This window comes from Pristis pectinata, chromosome 8 (assembly GCF_009764475.1).
Source record: "Pristis pectinata isolate sPriPec2 chromosome 8, sPriPec2.1.pri, whole genome shotgun sequence".
NCBI classification, from domain to species: Eukaryota; Metazoa; Chordata; class Chondrichthyes; order Rhinopristiformes; family Pristidae; genus Pristis; species Pristis pectinata.
In genome coordinates this window covers 9,291,844-9,309,208 of record NC_067412.1, presented here as the reverse complement: position 1 = coordinate 9,309,208, position 17,365 = coordinate 9,291,844, and the positions used below count along the sequence as shown (strand labels likewise).

Here is a 17,365-nt window from a genome sequence, read left to right as displayed (position 1 = left end):
TAAGCTGGTTTGACGATGAATGCGTGACTTTCTGCCAAATTTCCATGCTGGTGCTGCACCTATAAGATGCTTTCTACCCAGCCAAAGTAGACAGAAATGCCATCATGATATTTTGAATAACACAACAAAGCAGTTTTTTCTTCATCTTCTTCATTTATATTATTATATAAACAAAATATAAATTTTCTTCATTTATATTTTGCAATACTTGATTTATAATATTTACATCATTATATAATTACCTTGATTTATAATAATCCCAATGATATGCAGATTTGCAGGTTAATTGGCCACTGTAAATTTCCCCTAGTGAGTAGACGAAGGGTAGAATCTGAGGGGAGTAGCTGGGAATGTGAGGAAAGTAAAAAAAATTGGAGTAGTGCTAATGGGTGCTTGATGGTTAATCTGAACTCAGTGAGCTGAAGGGCCTGCTTCCATGCTGTATGACTCAATAATTATTTGGCTCGACCCATATTAAATGCGTCTTGTTAATTTTCTGCTTTCCTAGTGCTGAAACTACTCAAGATGGCAACTGGAATGAGAGCCTTACTCGACACAGTTGTGCAGGCTTTGCCGCAGGTATGCACTGCAATTTTAATACTATTTAAGTATTCAGTGTTTGTGTCACTATTACTTTCTTGGTCTTAAATGTTGGCATGCATGTTAAACAATAATATTTTGAGGAAACAGAACTCTGAACAATGAGAGCATAATTGCAAACTTCAAAAAACTTTGTCATGTCATTCTTTTACCCAACAGTTTTGCTTCGGCAGCTCTGCCTAACATCCAGAAATATTGATGAAAGATATGTAATTATTGCAGGAAAATATGGATTTGTTTTGAAAAGTAGCATATAACGTTAATAGTATAATTATTATACTCTTGGCTTCTGAAACATTGAATGTTAAACAATGTTCATGTTATGGAGGAATATACAGAGTTAACAAATAACCTGCTGGAGGAACTCAGTGGATTGAGCAGCATTTGTGGGGGAAAGGAATTATCAATGTTAAGGGTTGAAACCCTGTATCAGAGTTAGTCACCCTTTCTATAACTACCATAGGGTACGGTTGGACTGCAGTTATTGTTAATGAAGTCTGCAGGGTCGAAATCTTCCCTAAAGCAGGCTAGGCATTCGTTGCTCTCCTTGCATTGTGTTCATGCCTGGCTGTAGTGTTGGCAATTGATGCAGAAGTCACTGATAGCAAGGGAAGGATGATCTGGGCATGAAGGTGCATTTCCTTCACACTTTTTGCAGCTTGCCTAAAAATGTGTCAGGGGTCAGAAAGATCAGATAAAAATAAAGACTCTTTATCTGAATGTGTGCAGCATTCAAAACAAGATAGATGAGTTGATAGCACAAATAGAAATAAATGGTTCTAGACTTCAGAGAGTCGGGCCACCTCATGGATACTGTCCACCTGACCTGAACACAATGAAAGTGACTGAGTATCAGGCTCAGGTACAGGCATTTTCTGAAGACACACTTGAGTTTAGATCGGGTTGACGCATTCCATGCTGGTCTGGCTCTGCATTTTATGCAGATCAGGGTGATCTGTCCCAAAGAAAAATACTGCAAACATAGGAAATTAAAATGAAAAAGTGAGTTCTGGAAATACTCAGAAGGTCAGGCAGCATCTGTGGTGACAGAAGGAGGTTTAATGTCTCAGGTCAGTGAACTGGTGCTGATGAGAAATCATCAACCTGAAATGTTGATCCTGTTTTTTCTCCACAGATGCTGTCCAGACTGCTGAGTATTTCTAGCACTCTCTAATTTAATTTCAGGATGATTTGCTCACGTTGGGAGGCACGACATGGTGGGCTGAAGGGCCTGTATTGTGCTGTATTGTTCTATGGTTCTATGGTTCAATTATCACTTGTATTCTCTGTTGTTGGTCTTTCTCAGACAGATCAAATAGCATGTTTGAGATTATTTTATTTACAGTGATAGTGAGGTTGGCTATGATTAAGAAGTTTACAAGTATTCAGACTGGGGTTGGTTGGGACTGGCTGTAGTCAGGTCTGGTTTGGGTCAGGTTCTACGGTTATGCCCTAGTCGACCTTGGAAATTAAGAGTTTAGGCTCCAATGTGTGCAGACAAAAGGTTATTCTTTCCGCGGCAAGGAGCCTGAATAAAGTGGAGTTATCCCACCCATTACAATGAAATCTTTTCTGTGAAAATTACCTCCTGAATCTCTGACATAGCCCAATTCCTGCTACATGTCAAGCCAAGACTACCCAGGATCTTTCAATGGGCCAATGAAAATATTGCTGAACGCTATGGGCTATTGTGTTCCGTTCTGGTCACCTCATTATAGGAAGGATGTGGAAGCTTTAGGTAAGATAAGATAAGATATCTTTACTAGAGGGTGCAAAGGAGATTTACCAGGATGCTGCCTGGATTGGAGAGCATGTTTTATGGGGATAGGTTGAGTGAGCTCGGGCTTTTCTCTTTGGATAGAAGGAGGATGAGAGGTGACTTGATAGAGGTGAACAAGATGATAAGAGGCACAGATCGAGTGGACAGTCAGAGACTTTTTCCCAGTGCAAAAATGGCTAACACGAGGGGACATAACTTTAAGATGATTGGAGGAAGATATAAGGGGGATGTCAGGGGTAAGTTTTTTACACAGAGAGTGGTGGGTGTGTGAAACGCACTGCCAGCAGAGGTTGTGGGGGCAGATACATTAGGGAAATTTAAGAGACTCTTAGATAGACACATGAATAATAGAGAAATGGAGGGCTAAATGGGAGGGAAGGGTTAGATAGATATTAGGGCTGGATAAAATATTGGTACAACATTGTGGATCGAAGGGCCTGTACTGTGCTGTAATGTTGTATGTTCTATGAAACAGCCTGTTATTGCATGCAGCCAGATCTGGATAACATCCACTCATGGGCCAGTGATTGGGAAGTAACATTTGCATTGCAGTATGTTACTCTGGTTGCATTGCACCAGAGTCAGACAATGGCCATCTGGAGCAGGGAAGAACAAAACTACCTGACATTGGATGTTAAATGACATCAGCTTCACTGACCGCCTCACCATTAAGGGTGAGGTTAGCCATTGACCAGAGTCTCAACTGGGCTAGCCATGTAACTCCTTTGTTTGAGGGGCATTCATTGGGTGAATGGTCACAGTATTTTTACCAGGGTGGGGGAGTCTTAGACTGCAGGGCACAGGTTTGAGATGAGAGGGAACTGAGGGGTAAGTTTTTCACACAGAGGGTGGTGGGTAAATGGAACGAGCTGCCAGGGGAAGTGGTAAAGGTGGATAGAATTACAGTGTTTAAAAGGCATTTAGACAGGTACTTGGGTAGGAAAGGTTTAGAGAGATATGGGCCAGATGCAGGCAAACGGGACAAGCTCAGGTAGACAGCTCAGTCGGCATGGATGAGTTGGGCCAAAGGGCCTGTTTCCATGTTGCATGGCTCTATTTATCAGACCAAGTCAGATGCAAGTAGTTCACCTCCTGATTACCCAACGAACTGCAGTGTGATTGAACGGGTGCATGTTTAGCGCCACTCTCGGAGAACAACACCACAGAAGGATAAACTTGAATCTTGTTTGGCACAATTTCTTGGCCATCAATGTAATTATTGCAAATAGCTGAATTTTTTTTTAGCATAAGTTGAATTTGGAGCAAATTGAGATTCCAAGATTTCCCTGTGTGTTTGTTTTAAGAAGGTTGTTCTTGTAGATGATGTTCACAAACCTGCTTCAAGTTTACGGCAGAATTCATCAGTTTTGAGAGTTTCCACCACTTCCACTCATTCATACACCTTCAGGAGGCTTCAGAAATCAAACCGCAACATTTGCCAGGAGGACACTAATGGATCATTCTTGAAAGACTGCAACAAAGCCCCAATCTATCGGAACTGGTCCTGGCTATTTTTGTAAATGTCACTGGTTTCATATACTTTTCAAATGTCACTTGTTGAACTGACATTGTGATTCAAAATGCTTATATTTTTATATGAAAATCCTGTTTTCAGATGCGTGGTCAGTCAAACTTTACCAAGCTACCAGTCCTAAATATATCAAGTTAAAGCAAGACTTTTTAAAGAACTTCCTCATCCTGGCTCGTGACAGATGTTGTCGTTGTTGATAGGCAAATGAATTTTAGGAGCATCTCGGTGGGGGGCAGGGGGTGGTGTAGGTGTAGGTGTGAGGGTAATTGTAGGTGGAGAGGTTAAATTGGTAATTGGTTTATTATTGTCACAAGTACTGAGGTAGAATGAAAAACTTTGTTTTGCATGCCATCCATACAGATCATTTCATCACATCAGTACATTGAGGTAGCACAAGGGAAAAACAACAACATAATGCAGAATAAAGTGTTACAGTTACAGAGAAAGTGCAGTGCAGGCAGACAATAAGGTGCAAGGCCATGACAAAGTAGATTGTGAGGTCAAGAGTCTATCTTATCATTCAAGAGGTCCGTTCAATAGTCTTATCACAGTGGGATAGAAGCTGTCCTTGAGTCTGGTGGTACACGCTTTCAGGCTTTTGTATCTTCTGCCTGATGGGAGAGGGGAGAAGAGAGAATGTCTGGGGAGGATGGTGTCTTTGATTATGTTGGCTGCTTTACTGAGGTAGTGAGAAGTGTAGACAGAGTCCATGGAGGGGAGGCTGGTTTCCGTGATGTGCTGAGCTGTGTCCACAACTCTCTGCAGTTTCTTGCGGTTGTGGGTGGGGAGGGTGTGGTGATTTTGGATAAGGGACTATTGTTACTTGTCGGTGGGGAGGGGCATTGGTCGTGAGTGGGGAGGATCACTGGTGGATGGGGAGGGTGTGGTGTTTATGGGTGAAGGGAGGAGTCTTGGTTCTGAGGAAGGAGGAGAGGTTGTGTCTCAGAGAACAAAGGACAGTGAATGCATGGCGACATCATCATCTCCAAGGTGCTTTTCATCCTTATTTAGGTGTCCTTCTCCATTTGTTCATTGATGTCAAGGTCAAAATCAAAGTCGACTTAATTGTCATATGCACAAGTACTTTTATGCACAGGTACATTGAAAAACTTACTAGCAGCAGCATCATAAAGCAGCATTCACAAGAAAAGCATAAATTAAACACAAATTATAACCAATTTTTACAATAAACAACACGATTAGAACAAAAAAGGAGCCCATTTTAGTGCAAAGTGATCAAAGTGGTTATAGTGTTGCTAAACTGTAGTGATTAAGGTTGTGCAGGTTGGTTCAAGAACCGAATGGTTGAAGGGAAGTAGCTGTTCCTGAACCTGGTGGTGTGGGACTTCAGGCTTCTGTACCTCCTGCCCAATGGTAGCTGCAAGAAGATGGCATGGCCCGGATGGTGGGGATCTTTGATGATGGATGTTGCCTTCATGAGGCAGTGCCTCTAACACCAGAGTTTCTCCCCAAAGATAAGAAGATAAATAAAATCAGGAGTAGGCGATTCAGCCCTGTGGCTGCTCTGCTATTCAAAATGTCTGGACTGTTACCTCAGCACTACTAACTCCAGATCCCTAGCTTCCCTTAGTATCTAGAATCTATCGGTCTCTCTCTTGAATATACTGAGCGACTGAGCTACTCGTTGGCAGAGATTCACTGCCCTCTGGATGTAAAAAGTTATTCTCATCTCTGTCCTGAATTGGAGAGCCTCTCTTCTGACCCCTGGCGGTGCACCTCCTGAACATGGATAGCAATCTTTCACAATCTAACACTACATTCTCACAGATAATTAGAACAGGTCAGAATGCAAAACAAAGACCATTGCACAAGGATATTGGGATAAAGTGAATGGCTTATTGTATAACCTGTTCTGTCCTTGGATGTGTTAATTCCTACAACTACCATGCTAAGTAGAAGTTCCAGTATATCCCTTCAGAACTTAGTTACATTTCAGTTCAGAATACAGTTCAGAACACATTACAGAACAGGTCATAGAGTCATACAGTGATACAGCACGGAACCAGGCCCTTCGGCCCAACTCACCCCTGCCGACCAAGGTGTCCACCTAGGCTAGTCCCATTTGCCCACATCTGGCCCATATCCCTCCAAACCTTTCCTATCCATCTTGGGTATCTGAGCTAAACTTTCAAAATCAATGGTTCTCACTTCTAATTTCATGAGTTGCAATGAGTCCATGATTGCCAATGTAGAAATTATAAAACAATAGTTGTCAATTCAGTTTACCAGTTTAAAATATCTCAAACTAAATTGATTTTGCAGCGGGATTTGTGCAAAACTATTATTTTACCTGGGAATGTGATAACTTTCAAAGCAATTTATATTTTTCTTTGCATGTTCACTTGAAAGAAGTCACTGATCTGTTGCTGAGTCTTAATTGATTTGCTTTACACTGACAGTATTCATTCCAAGCTGCCTCCCTCCTGAGTATGAACATAGTCACGTTTAAACCAGTCCAGGTTTTTAATGGAGGGTTCCCGATTGAAAAATCTAATAAATGCTCAAATTAACATCTCAGACAAATAACAAAACAGCTGAATTAATTAACTTTTTCCATGTATTACAAAATAATCTGTATGATTAGCTGAGATCGGATTTCAGTGTAATGGAAGTGTTTCAGACAGTCTAAGGCTTGTAGTGTATTGATTTCCATAAACAGTACCAACAAGCACTTCACCATAAAATACTTAGAGAATTTATCAAGGTTACAGTCAAATTTGTACAGTGTTTCTCATGCAGAAGAGGGGGAGCGCAGAACAGAGCACAATGGCACAGCTAGCAGAGCACCAGCAACCCAGCCTCAGACTCAATAGACTGAATGGCCGTCTCTGGTGCTGTAACCTTCATGTAGTTCTCAAAGCCATTGTCTTTAATCATTGCCACAGAGTCTGCTTCCTTGCCATTGAATTCTATCCTCTCACTGTCAACGTTCTAAAGCTGAGCAACATTCTCCATAACCTTGATGTGATATTTCACTGCAAGATGAGTTTTTGACTACACATCCCAAGTGCTTCTGCAGAATTTTATTATGTAAATGCTCCAAATAGTTTTGTTGCAATGGAGGAGCTAAAAGCAAATAAAACCATTTGGACTGGAGACTGAAATTCCTTTGTATAAGTTAGAATCTTTTTGCCAAGGTAGAAATGTCAAGCACTAGAGGAGGTAGGGATAGCTTAAAGGAGATGTGGGTCAAGTTTTTTTACACAGAGGGCAGTAGGTGTCTGGAACGAGCTGTTGGGGTGGTGGTGGAAGCAGGTACGATAGTGGCATTTAAGAGGCTGTTTAAGAGGGCAAGCAAGGTAGTGTAGAGCAGGCACTGTAGTGCAGCGGTTAGCGTAATGCTATTACAGCACCAGCGGCCCGGGTTCAATTCAGGCCACTGTCTGTCAGGAGTTTGTACGCTCTCCCCGTGTCTGCGTGGGTTTCCTCCGGGTGCTCCGGTTTCCTCCCACATTCCAAAAGATGTATGGGTTAGGAAGCTGTGGGCATACTATGTTGGCGCCGGAAGCGTGGCGACACTTGCGGGCTGTCCCCAGAACACTCTACGCAAAAGATGTATTTCACTGTGTGTTTCGATGTACATGTGATTAATAAAGAGATCTTATCTTATCTTAGGCACATGAATATGCAGGGGATAGAGGAATGTGGATCATGCAGGCAGAAGGGTTTAGTTTAATTCAGCATCGTGTTTGGGGCAGATATTGTGGGCCAAAGGGCCTGTTCCTATGCTGTACTGTACTATGTCAGCATTCAAAGTGCTAATCAATGAGCCTAATCTTTTAACATGAAATCTTGTAACTCACTGGCCGCAGGAGTAGTGCCAGATGATTGGAGGGTGGCAAATGTTTTTCCTTTGTTTAAGAAAGGGAGTAGGGATAACCCTGGGAATTACAGACTAGTGAGTCTTATTTCAGTGATGGGCAAATTGCTGGAGAAGATTCTTAGAGACAGGATCTATGGGTATTTGGAGAAGCATAGGCTGATTAGGGACAGTCAGCATGGCTTTGTGAGGACCAGGTCGTGCCTCACGAGCCTGATTGATTTCTTTGAGGATGTGACAAAGCACATTAATGAAGTTAGAATAATGGATGTGGTGCACATGGATTTTAGTAAGGCGTTTAATAAGGTTCCTCATGGAAGGCTCATTCAGAAAGTCAGGAGGCATGGGATCCAGGGAAGTCTGTCTGTGTGGATTCAGAATTGGCTCAGAATTGGAGCTCATTCTGCCTGGAGGTCGGTAACCAGTGGTGTTCCGCAGGGATCTGTTCTGGGACCCCTGCTCTTTGTGATTTTTATAAATGACTTGGATGAGGATGTGGAAGGGTGGGTTAGTAAGTTTGCTGATGATACAAAGGTTGGTGGTGTTGTGGATAGTGTAGAAGGTTGCTGTAGATCATAACAGGATATTGATAGAAAGCAGACCTGGGCTGAGAAGTGGCAGATGGAGTTCAACCTGGATAAGTGTGAAGTGATACACTTTGAGAGATCGAATTCAAAAGAAGAATACAAGGTTAATGGTAGGACTCTTAGCAGTGTGGAGGAACAGAGGGATCTTGGAGTCCATGTCCATAGATCCCTCAAAGTTGCCGCACAGGTCGATAGGGTTGTTAAGAAAGCGTATGGTGTGTTGGCCTTCATTAGTCGGGGTATTGAGGTCAAGAGCCGTGAGGTGATGTTGCAGCTCTATAGAACCCTGGTTAGACCGCACTTGGAGTACTGTGTTCAGTTCTCGTCACCTCATTATAGGAAGGATGTGGAAGCTTTAGAAAGGGTGCAGAGGAGATTTACCAGGATGTTGCCTGAATTGGAGAGCATGTCTTATGAGGATAGGTTGAGTGTGCTTGGGCTTTTTTCTTTGGAGAGAAGGAGGATGAGAGGTGACTTGATACAAGTCTACAAGATGATAAGAGGCATAGACTGAGTGGACAGTCAGAGGCTTTTTCCCAGTGCGACAATGGCTAACACGAGGGTACATAATTTTAAGGTGACCGGAGGAAGATATAAGGGGGATGTCAGGGGTAAGTTTTTTACACAGAAAGTGGTGGGTGCATGGAATGCACTGCCAGTAGAGTTTGTGGGGCAGATACATTAGGGACATTTAAGAGACTCTTAGATAGACACATGAATGATAGAAAAATAGGGGGCTATGTGGGAGGGAAGAATTAGATAGATCTTAGAGCAGGATAAAATGTTGGCACAACATCGTGGGCTGAAAGGCCTGTACTGTGCTGTAATGTTCTATGTTCTATGAAATTAAGTCACTAAAAAATCCCTGAAATAATCCCCTTATTGATGTAATGAAGAAAAACATGGTAGTTTAACCTCTGTGATGTTGTGTTGTTACAGCTTTTGTTCTTGGGGCTAGTCATAAAACAATCTTTGTCTGGAGTTCCCTCAGTAAAAAACATCTTTCATTCTTTGATTAAATGGCCCAGCACATAGTTTCCTGGATTAATTGGCATTCAATCAATTTATTGTATTGCACACTTCTGACAAAAGATATTTAGTGCTTAATTGTGTCTTTTTTGACAACCCAATTCTGTCTGCTGAGGTGTGAACAAATCCCAGAATCAGTGCCCTAACAACAGCTCACAGATATTTCCTGATCTACTCTATTAATAGAGGCTGTCGTAACCTGGAACATAGACATAGATCAGGATTAGTCTGGGTAATGTGGGGCAAGGGCTTAGATTTGACAGGAGCACCCCACCCACACAATCATCATTAAGCATGTTAAAGATTCAGATTTGTTTATTGTCATGTACACCAGGGTACAATGAAATTCCTTGCTCATGTGAAGCTCACAGACTAAACAGCATACATGGTAATAATAAATGCAACAACAGCTACAGTGATGAGGGCAAAGCAACAGAATGTGCAAACTGAGGTAGTGCAAACAGGATTGCTGAAGTGACTCTAATGGAATAACCATGAGAGGTAAAATTAAGAGTCCAAGAATGAAAATCACTGTGATGCTGGAGGAACTCAGCAGGCCAGGCAGCATCCGTGGAGAAAAGTAGGCAGTCAACGTTTCGGGTCAGGACCCTTTCTCAGGACTGAAGGTAGGAAAAGGGGAAGACCAATATATAGGAGGAAAAAGCAGAGCAGTGATAGGTGGACAAAAGAGGGGAGGCGGGGTAAGCACAAGGTGGTGATAGGTAGATGCAGGTAAGAGATAGTGAAAGACAGGTGCCTTTGACCCATCCCCCAGTGGATCTTAAGGATCTACTGGTTGAGTCCTGGCCACCATTCATAAACCATTCCATCTCGCAGGATGGCTGTGGCACTGAAACCTCTGGGGCGCTTGGGAACCATGAGGTTGCAACAGGCTAGTGTGACCCATGCAAGGCATGTGCCAGGTTCAGCAAGCTCTATCCCATTATATGCCAAACACCTGTATCTCCTATTTTAAAATATAAGGACATCAGATCTTACAAGGCAGAAGACCATCCAGCCCAGTGAGCTTATGCTATCTGAACAACACAGTGATGCTGGAGGAACTCAGCAGGCCAGGCAGCATCTGTGGGGAAAAGCAGGCAGTCAACGTTTTGGGTCAAGATCTGCTCGCCCCTCCTCCCCCCGCACCTGCCTATCACTATCTCTTACCTATCACCACCCTGTGCCCACCCCGCCTCCCCTCTTTTGTCCACCTATCACTGCTCTGCTTTTCCCTCATATATGTATTGGGCTTCCCCCTTTTCCTATCTTCAGTCCCTGAAGAAGGGTCCTGACCCGAAACGTTGACCGCCTGCTTTTCTCCACAGATGCTGCCTGGCCTGCTGAGTTCCTCCGGCATCATCGTGTTTTTCACCTAAATTCCAGCATCTGCAGTCTTTTGTTTCTCTAGCCTGTGCTATCCCTTTGAAGGAAAATCTATTTGGTCCTGTACACTCAAATGCTCGCAGAATTTAAATGATACCATGCATCAGTTTGTGCACATTGATCTCTCTGCATTCTTTAAGATTCTTTAAGATTTTTCTTCTTTTACATTTCAGGTGGGAAACCTTGGTTTATTGTTCATGCTTTTGTTTTTTATCTACGCGGCTCTTGGAGTTGAACTCTTCGGAAAACTGGGTGAGACTTTAATTGACCGATCTCCTCATTATATCCAGTGAGAAGGAATAATTAGTATTTGCGAGTTTGTGTGTTTTATTTTAATGTAGATGAAACTGCAGTAACTTATTCAGCTGAACAGTCTGGCGGGGTTTGATGCAGTGTAGCATTCTTCATTCTAAAGGTAAAATGTAATACTGCATCCCGTTTGCTTACAATGTCACAGAATAATTCTGATCTAAAGGTTAATACAAAACAGCAAATGTTCAACTAAAAAGTGAACTACATCAATAGACATTTGGAATATGGAAATTGTTGGTCTTTAATAAATGGAATTGGATTATTTTGCCCTTCAGTGTGTAATGATGAAAATCCATGCGAGGGTTTGAGTCGACATGCAACTTTCGAGAATTTCGGGATGGCATTTCTTACTTTATTCCGAGTGTCTACTGGTGATAACTGGAATGGAATAATGAAGGTATGTAATTAATTCCACTGAACTGTCAGTTCAAGCATTAGTAATTCGCCAGGAACCTATTAATTATAACGTCCTGAGAAAAACTGAATGATCTCACTTACTTGTATTTATACTCAAGTCGCTTTGGTTTGTTCATTTGTAATTATTAATATCTACTTTGAAATATATTCTGAGATAATGTTTTTGAAAGTAAATGTTACAGGGAAGATGTGGGTTGGTTATCGACATTCATAGTCAAAGTCGAGTTCATTGTTCTACACACAAGTACATGTAAGCACAGGTGCAATGAAAAACTTACTTGCAGCAGCATCACAGGCACATAGCATCATGTAAGCAGCATTCATAAGAAAAACATAAACATAAATTATACACAATTTTTACAAGGAAGAACACAATTAGAAGAAAACAAAGTCTATTTTAGTGCAAAGTGATCAAAGTTGTCATAGTTTTGCTAAACTTTTGTGATTAGGATTGTGCAGGTTGGTTCAAGAACTGAATAGTTGAAGGGAAGTAGCTGTTCTTGAACCTGGTGGTGTGGGACTCCTGCCCGATGGTAGCTACAAGAAGACAGCATGTCCCAGATGGTGGGGATCTTTGATGATGGATGTTGCCTTCTTAAGGCAGCGCCTCCTGTAAACACTACTGATGGTACTATTGTTATTTTTGTTGGTTTGTTGACATTATTCAGTTTGCTGCCACTGAACAATGAAGGTGGGCTTGTTCCTGGTTTGTCTCTGTACCCACCTGCTACCAGCTGTGCTGGTTGTCAGTGAACAGAGCTGGCAGGAGGTAGAAAAGAGAAAATAATGGGCAAGGCATCTGAATCTTTCCTGCAGTTGAACACAGAGTAGCACTAGTCAAAACAAAAAACAGTCTTGGGAGCAAGCCACCGGGTCCTAGTCCTGAAGGGAGAACAATTTCAAATAAAGAGATGACGTTGCATTTTCACCTTTGGTTGGGAAGTCATTTAGGATGACAACCCAGAATATGGCCAAGTGTTGGTAAATGGACATAGTATAAATAGATACTTGATGGTTGGCATGGAGGTGATGGGCTGAAGGGCCTATTTCTGTGCTGTATGACTCTGTGAGATCAATGACAGCTCTATTCAGATGGTTGACTTTGTTTGGTCTGAGTAATCATTCAAGTCACTCCCTAAAGGTCTATTTCCCTCACCCCGATGAATCTTCTTGTCACTGACAGAGTTATCAATGATTTTTCTTTTGACAGGCTTCCTGAAAAATCTGACTATAGGTTGGTTAACTTGGTTAAGCCTGCATTTGCGGAATTGACAGGGATACAAGTCCAAAATGATAATGACATACCACTGGGGATCTACCCAGGGTGGATAGGAATTCAAAGAAACTAATCGCATTTGTTAGATGAGCTGTGACCTTTTATGGGTGTTTAATCTACAAAGGAACTACATCCATTACAGGGAGTAAGATATTGGTATTTTACCACGACAAGGCTGAGATAAAACTAATTCTTGCTTTTATGTCCTTCACATTATATTGCAATTTATCATTCTGCTGGGGTTCATACATTGGGTTAAAAATGGGAATTTTAATTATATTCTTCTTGAAACAGTTGCATGACCATCTCAGGCTACATGTTTGTGCTGAGCTTGGAATGGATAAAGCTTAAAACTCCAATATCATGGACTGTAGTCATTTGAACTAATAATCTCCTTTCAAAATGATGACACCTGCATTTCACAGAAAGTGAAAGGATCTTCACGTGAGAACAGTCTCTTTAAAATGTTCAGTAAAATTATTATAATTATGATTGAACCAGGTACAGCAGCCTCACGAGAGAGAATTTACTAATGATCAACTTGATTCCCTAAAGAGATAAAGAGGACAGCAGTCAGAAGTCACATCATAGAAGGAAATACCTAGTAGGTTTTTAAAAGAGAGACCCACCACCTAACAATACCGACTAAATGTACAATTACAGACTGTTAGGAATAGTCATTGCACTGATTTTATCATGTGGCTTTGGCTGGGATTACAGGGGTGAAGTGTGATTGGTCTATCAGTGTAACCTGCACCTGAGGGTTATTTACAAGCCCTTCAGCGCACACGTTCTTCATTTCTTAAGGGGGTATTGCAATAAATGTTAAACTTTGCTAGCCTCAGTAAAATGATGACATTCACTAAATATTCTATTGAAGAACAAAGTGCCAAATAATGTGGCCTTATGTTTTACAGGTAAGTACAACATTATTTTCAAATTCTGATGTAAAAATATAAAGAAATGGAGACCTTTAATGTATTGAATATTTCCAGCATTTTCTTTCTCATCCAATATTCCTTGTGTAACTTTATCATTCAACCTTCATCCCATCCCTCACTAAACCTGGCTTCCCATCACATCTCTCCTCCGTGTCTGACAGAATTCCAAATCATTAATATCATTTGCAAACCCTCTTTCCCATTCAGATTTCCACCAGCCCAGTGTTCTCTCTTTCTCTTTCTCTCTCTCTCTCTCTCTCTCTCTCTCTCTCTCTCTCTGTCTCTCTGTCTCTTTCTCTCCACTGTGTGCTCTCCACTTGTCCAGCTTTAGTTTCTCAGACAATGAACATAAGGAATAGAAGGATTCAGCCGTACAACCCCTCAAGTCTGCTCTGTCATTCAGTAAGATCATAGCCGACCTGATCTTGGCCATAACTTTACTCTCCTGCCTGACCTCTGTAATCCTCTACTTTCCAGAGTTCCAGAAGTCCGTCTATTTCAGCCGTAGCATATTCATTGATTCAGCCTCCATAGCTCTTCAGAGGAGAGAATTCAAAGGACTCATGACACTGTGAGAGAGAAAATTCCTCCTCATCATCCTGAACTGGGTGACCCCATTTTCTCTCTGTCCTACTTTAAGGGCCTGAGCTTCGAGCTGTCTTGTCCTTGACCTCTTGTTGAATCTCTCACCATGATGCCTCTTCCCCCAGAACCAAAAGCGCACATGTTTCACCATGACTCTCCTTACCTTAACTCCTTCCATCCATTTTCACCATGTTGAAAACCTTGGGAAAATGTCACCTCATTGAAAATGGTGCACCAACAGAAGGCATTGTCACTAAAAGCTAACTCGTTACTCCCTCTGTGTTTTTGCAGGATACATTGCGAGAATGTGGAAGTGAGGATAGGCATTGCCTCACCTACCTCCCTTTCTTCTCGCCTGTCTACTTTGTCACGTTTGTTCTAATTGCTCAGTTTGTGCTGGTCAACGTTGTGGTCGCCGTGCTAATGAAGCATTTGGAAGAGAGCAACAAGGAAGCCAAAGAAGATGCCGAACTTGATGCCGAAATTGAGCTGGAAATGTTACGTGCACAGGGAACTCCATCCAGCAACATTGGGCAAAACCCTACCCCTGACAGCAGAGGCACGGGATCTAGCCAGGATTCACTAAGATTTGAATCACCAGTACACGTAAAACAATTAACGGTGGGTGTGATTTTGTTTGAATATTTTACTCAGAATGATCATCAGCTGGCTTGTTGATCAAATCTTGGCGGCATAATTGAAAAGCGTTCAGAATTACCTCGAGAAAGATGTGGTACCTTCACTTGAATTAGAAGCATAGGCTGCAAACACTTCTGATCTATCAAGTAAGAAAAGCAGGCTTGTTTTAATACATAGGTCTGTTATGATCTTGGGAAGTCCCAAAGCTCCATACAGTTTGTTAAGTGCTTTTTAAAGATGACTCATGTTCATAATTTAGGAAATGCAGCAGCCATTTTGTAAACCACTGTGTGATAGTGGTTGTAGTGCTGATGGTTGAGGGGTAACCATTGTTCAGGATGCTGGAGAGAACTCACTGGCTGTTCTTCAAAAGAGTGCCATTTTCAGAAGTGGTCTCAATAGTGGGCAGATGAGAACCTGGGCTTCATATTTCATCTGAAGGATGACACCTCCAATTGTGCAGCATTCCCTCTGCCTATAGAATGGAATTTGAACATGAAACCTTGTGATTCAAAATGAAAGTCAAAGTTGAGTTTATTGTCACCTGCACAAGTGCATGTATGCAGAGGTGCAATGAAAATCTTAGTAGCAGCATTGCAGGCACATGGGATCAGAGACACAACATTCCCAAGAAAAATATAAATTAAACATAAATTATACAAAATTATACCAGAAAGAACATAATTAGAACAAAAAAAAACAAAGTCTATTATAGTACAAAGTTGTCATCGTCTTGCTATACTGAGGTAGTGCTTAGACTTGTGCAGGTCGGTTCAAGAACCAACTGGTTGAAGGGAAGCAGCTGTTCTTGAACCTGGTGAGGTGGGACTTCAGGCTTCTGTACCTCCTGCCCATTGGTGGCTGTGAGAAGATTCGTGAGGTGTGGGTGTTACTACTGACACCTGCATAGCATAATATTGTAATATAAAAAATCTTGTTAAAATAATTTATCTTTTTAGGATGCACCAGCCTTTTTCAAATATAATTCATTGTGCTTTGTCGTAAGAATGTGTATGAAACTCAAGTGATGCACTTACAGTGAAAATCAGCTGCCTCACAAAGAGTGAGCTCCCAGTGACAAAGGCAAGCAGTTACCCTCGATAACCTGCTGGTTTGGGTGTACCTTAAATTCTGGCTGATTTCTCATTTTTCGTGTGGCATTGGGAGAGGCCATTCAACCCAGCAAGTCTGTGCCAGCCCTCAGAGGAATCTCATTCTTTCTCACAATTCTGTCCTAATTTTCCCACCTACATAACAGACAATTTACAGCGGTCAATTAATAGACCAGCTAGCACACCTTTGGGATGTGGGAGAAAACCAGAGTCCAGGGTGTTGGGGGAGGGGGTAGAATCCGGGCAAAGGAAAAGAACATGCAAACTCCACACAGAGAGCATTGGAAGTCAGCATTGAACCTCGATCACTTAGAGTTGAGAGGCAGAAGCTCTACTCACTGCTCCACGATACTACTCTGTACCCTGACCTTAGAAATAAAAACAGAAAATGCTGGAAATACTCAGCAGGTCAGGCAGCATCTGTGGAGACAGAAACCGAGTGAACATTTTAAATTGATGACCTTTCACCAGAACCCAGGCCTCTGCTTTCTGATCTGCACAAACAACCTCACCATGTCAAGAAAGTTCACAAGCAGAATCGCAAAGTCACCAGCAAATTCCTGTACTTTTATTGCTGAATTCACACTGTGTTACAAGTGGAGTAGATTCAGCATTTAAAAGACCTAATTTTATTTTATATTCATTTCTGGGATCTTCCACTGGTAAGGCCAGCATTTATTATCCATACCTAATTACTGGACTAGCTCCAAATTCCTAAATGGAACGTTGAACAATGCCATTCATAAGTAACAAATTTATTTGACAATTCTATTTGAAACCACAATACCATATATTTATAATGTTGCAGGATAACATTTAGATAAGATAAGATATTTATTTATTAGTCATATGTACATCGAAACCCACAGCGAAATGCATCTTTTTGCATTATTGAGAATGTGCTGGGGGCAGCCCGCAAGTGTCGCCACACTTCCGGCGCCAGCATAGCATGCCTACAGCTCCTAACCCGTACGTCTTTGGAATGTGGGAGGAAACCGGAGCACCCGGAGGAAACCCACGCAGACTCGGGGAGAAGGTACAAACTCCTTACAGACAATGGCTGGAATTGAACCCGGGTCACTGGTGCTGTAGTAGCGTTACACTAACCGCTACACTACCATGCCACTTGTGTAGTGTTCACGTCTATTCCACATTTATTAAAAAATGATTTCACTGTGAAATCCACAGATGCATTACCCTCACCACCACAGAACGTTCTGGGCAAAAAGGTCTTGGGTGTCGCAAAGCATTTGAGGACAGATATAATGAAGCCAAGCAAAGCACGTAATAATCTCCCAAGTTATTCTTACTCTTGGAAGTGAAATGGCT

General features: G+C 41.9%; 1 protein-coding gene across 1 annotated transcript in view; it reads left to right on the top strand.

The window, feature by feature from the left end:
• The window catches only part of cacna1ha (calcium channel, voltage-dependent, T type, alpha 1H subunit a), a 257,588-nt gene that overhangs the window by 229,104 nt on the left and 11,119 nt on the right, over positions 1-17,365 (top strand). Inside the window, exons 27-30 of the mRNA XM_052022258.1 lie at positions 509-579; positions 10,928-11,006; positions 11,342-11,463; positions 14,577-14,906. Coding sequence (XP_051878218.1) covers positions 509-579; positions 10,928-11,006; positions 11,342-11,463; positions 14,577-14,906 — 602 coding nt within the window. The remainder of the gene's footprint in view (positions 1-508; positions 580-10,927; positions 11,007-11,341; positions 11,464-14,576; positions 14,907-17,365) is intronic.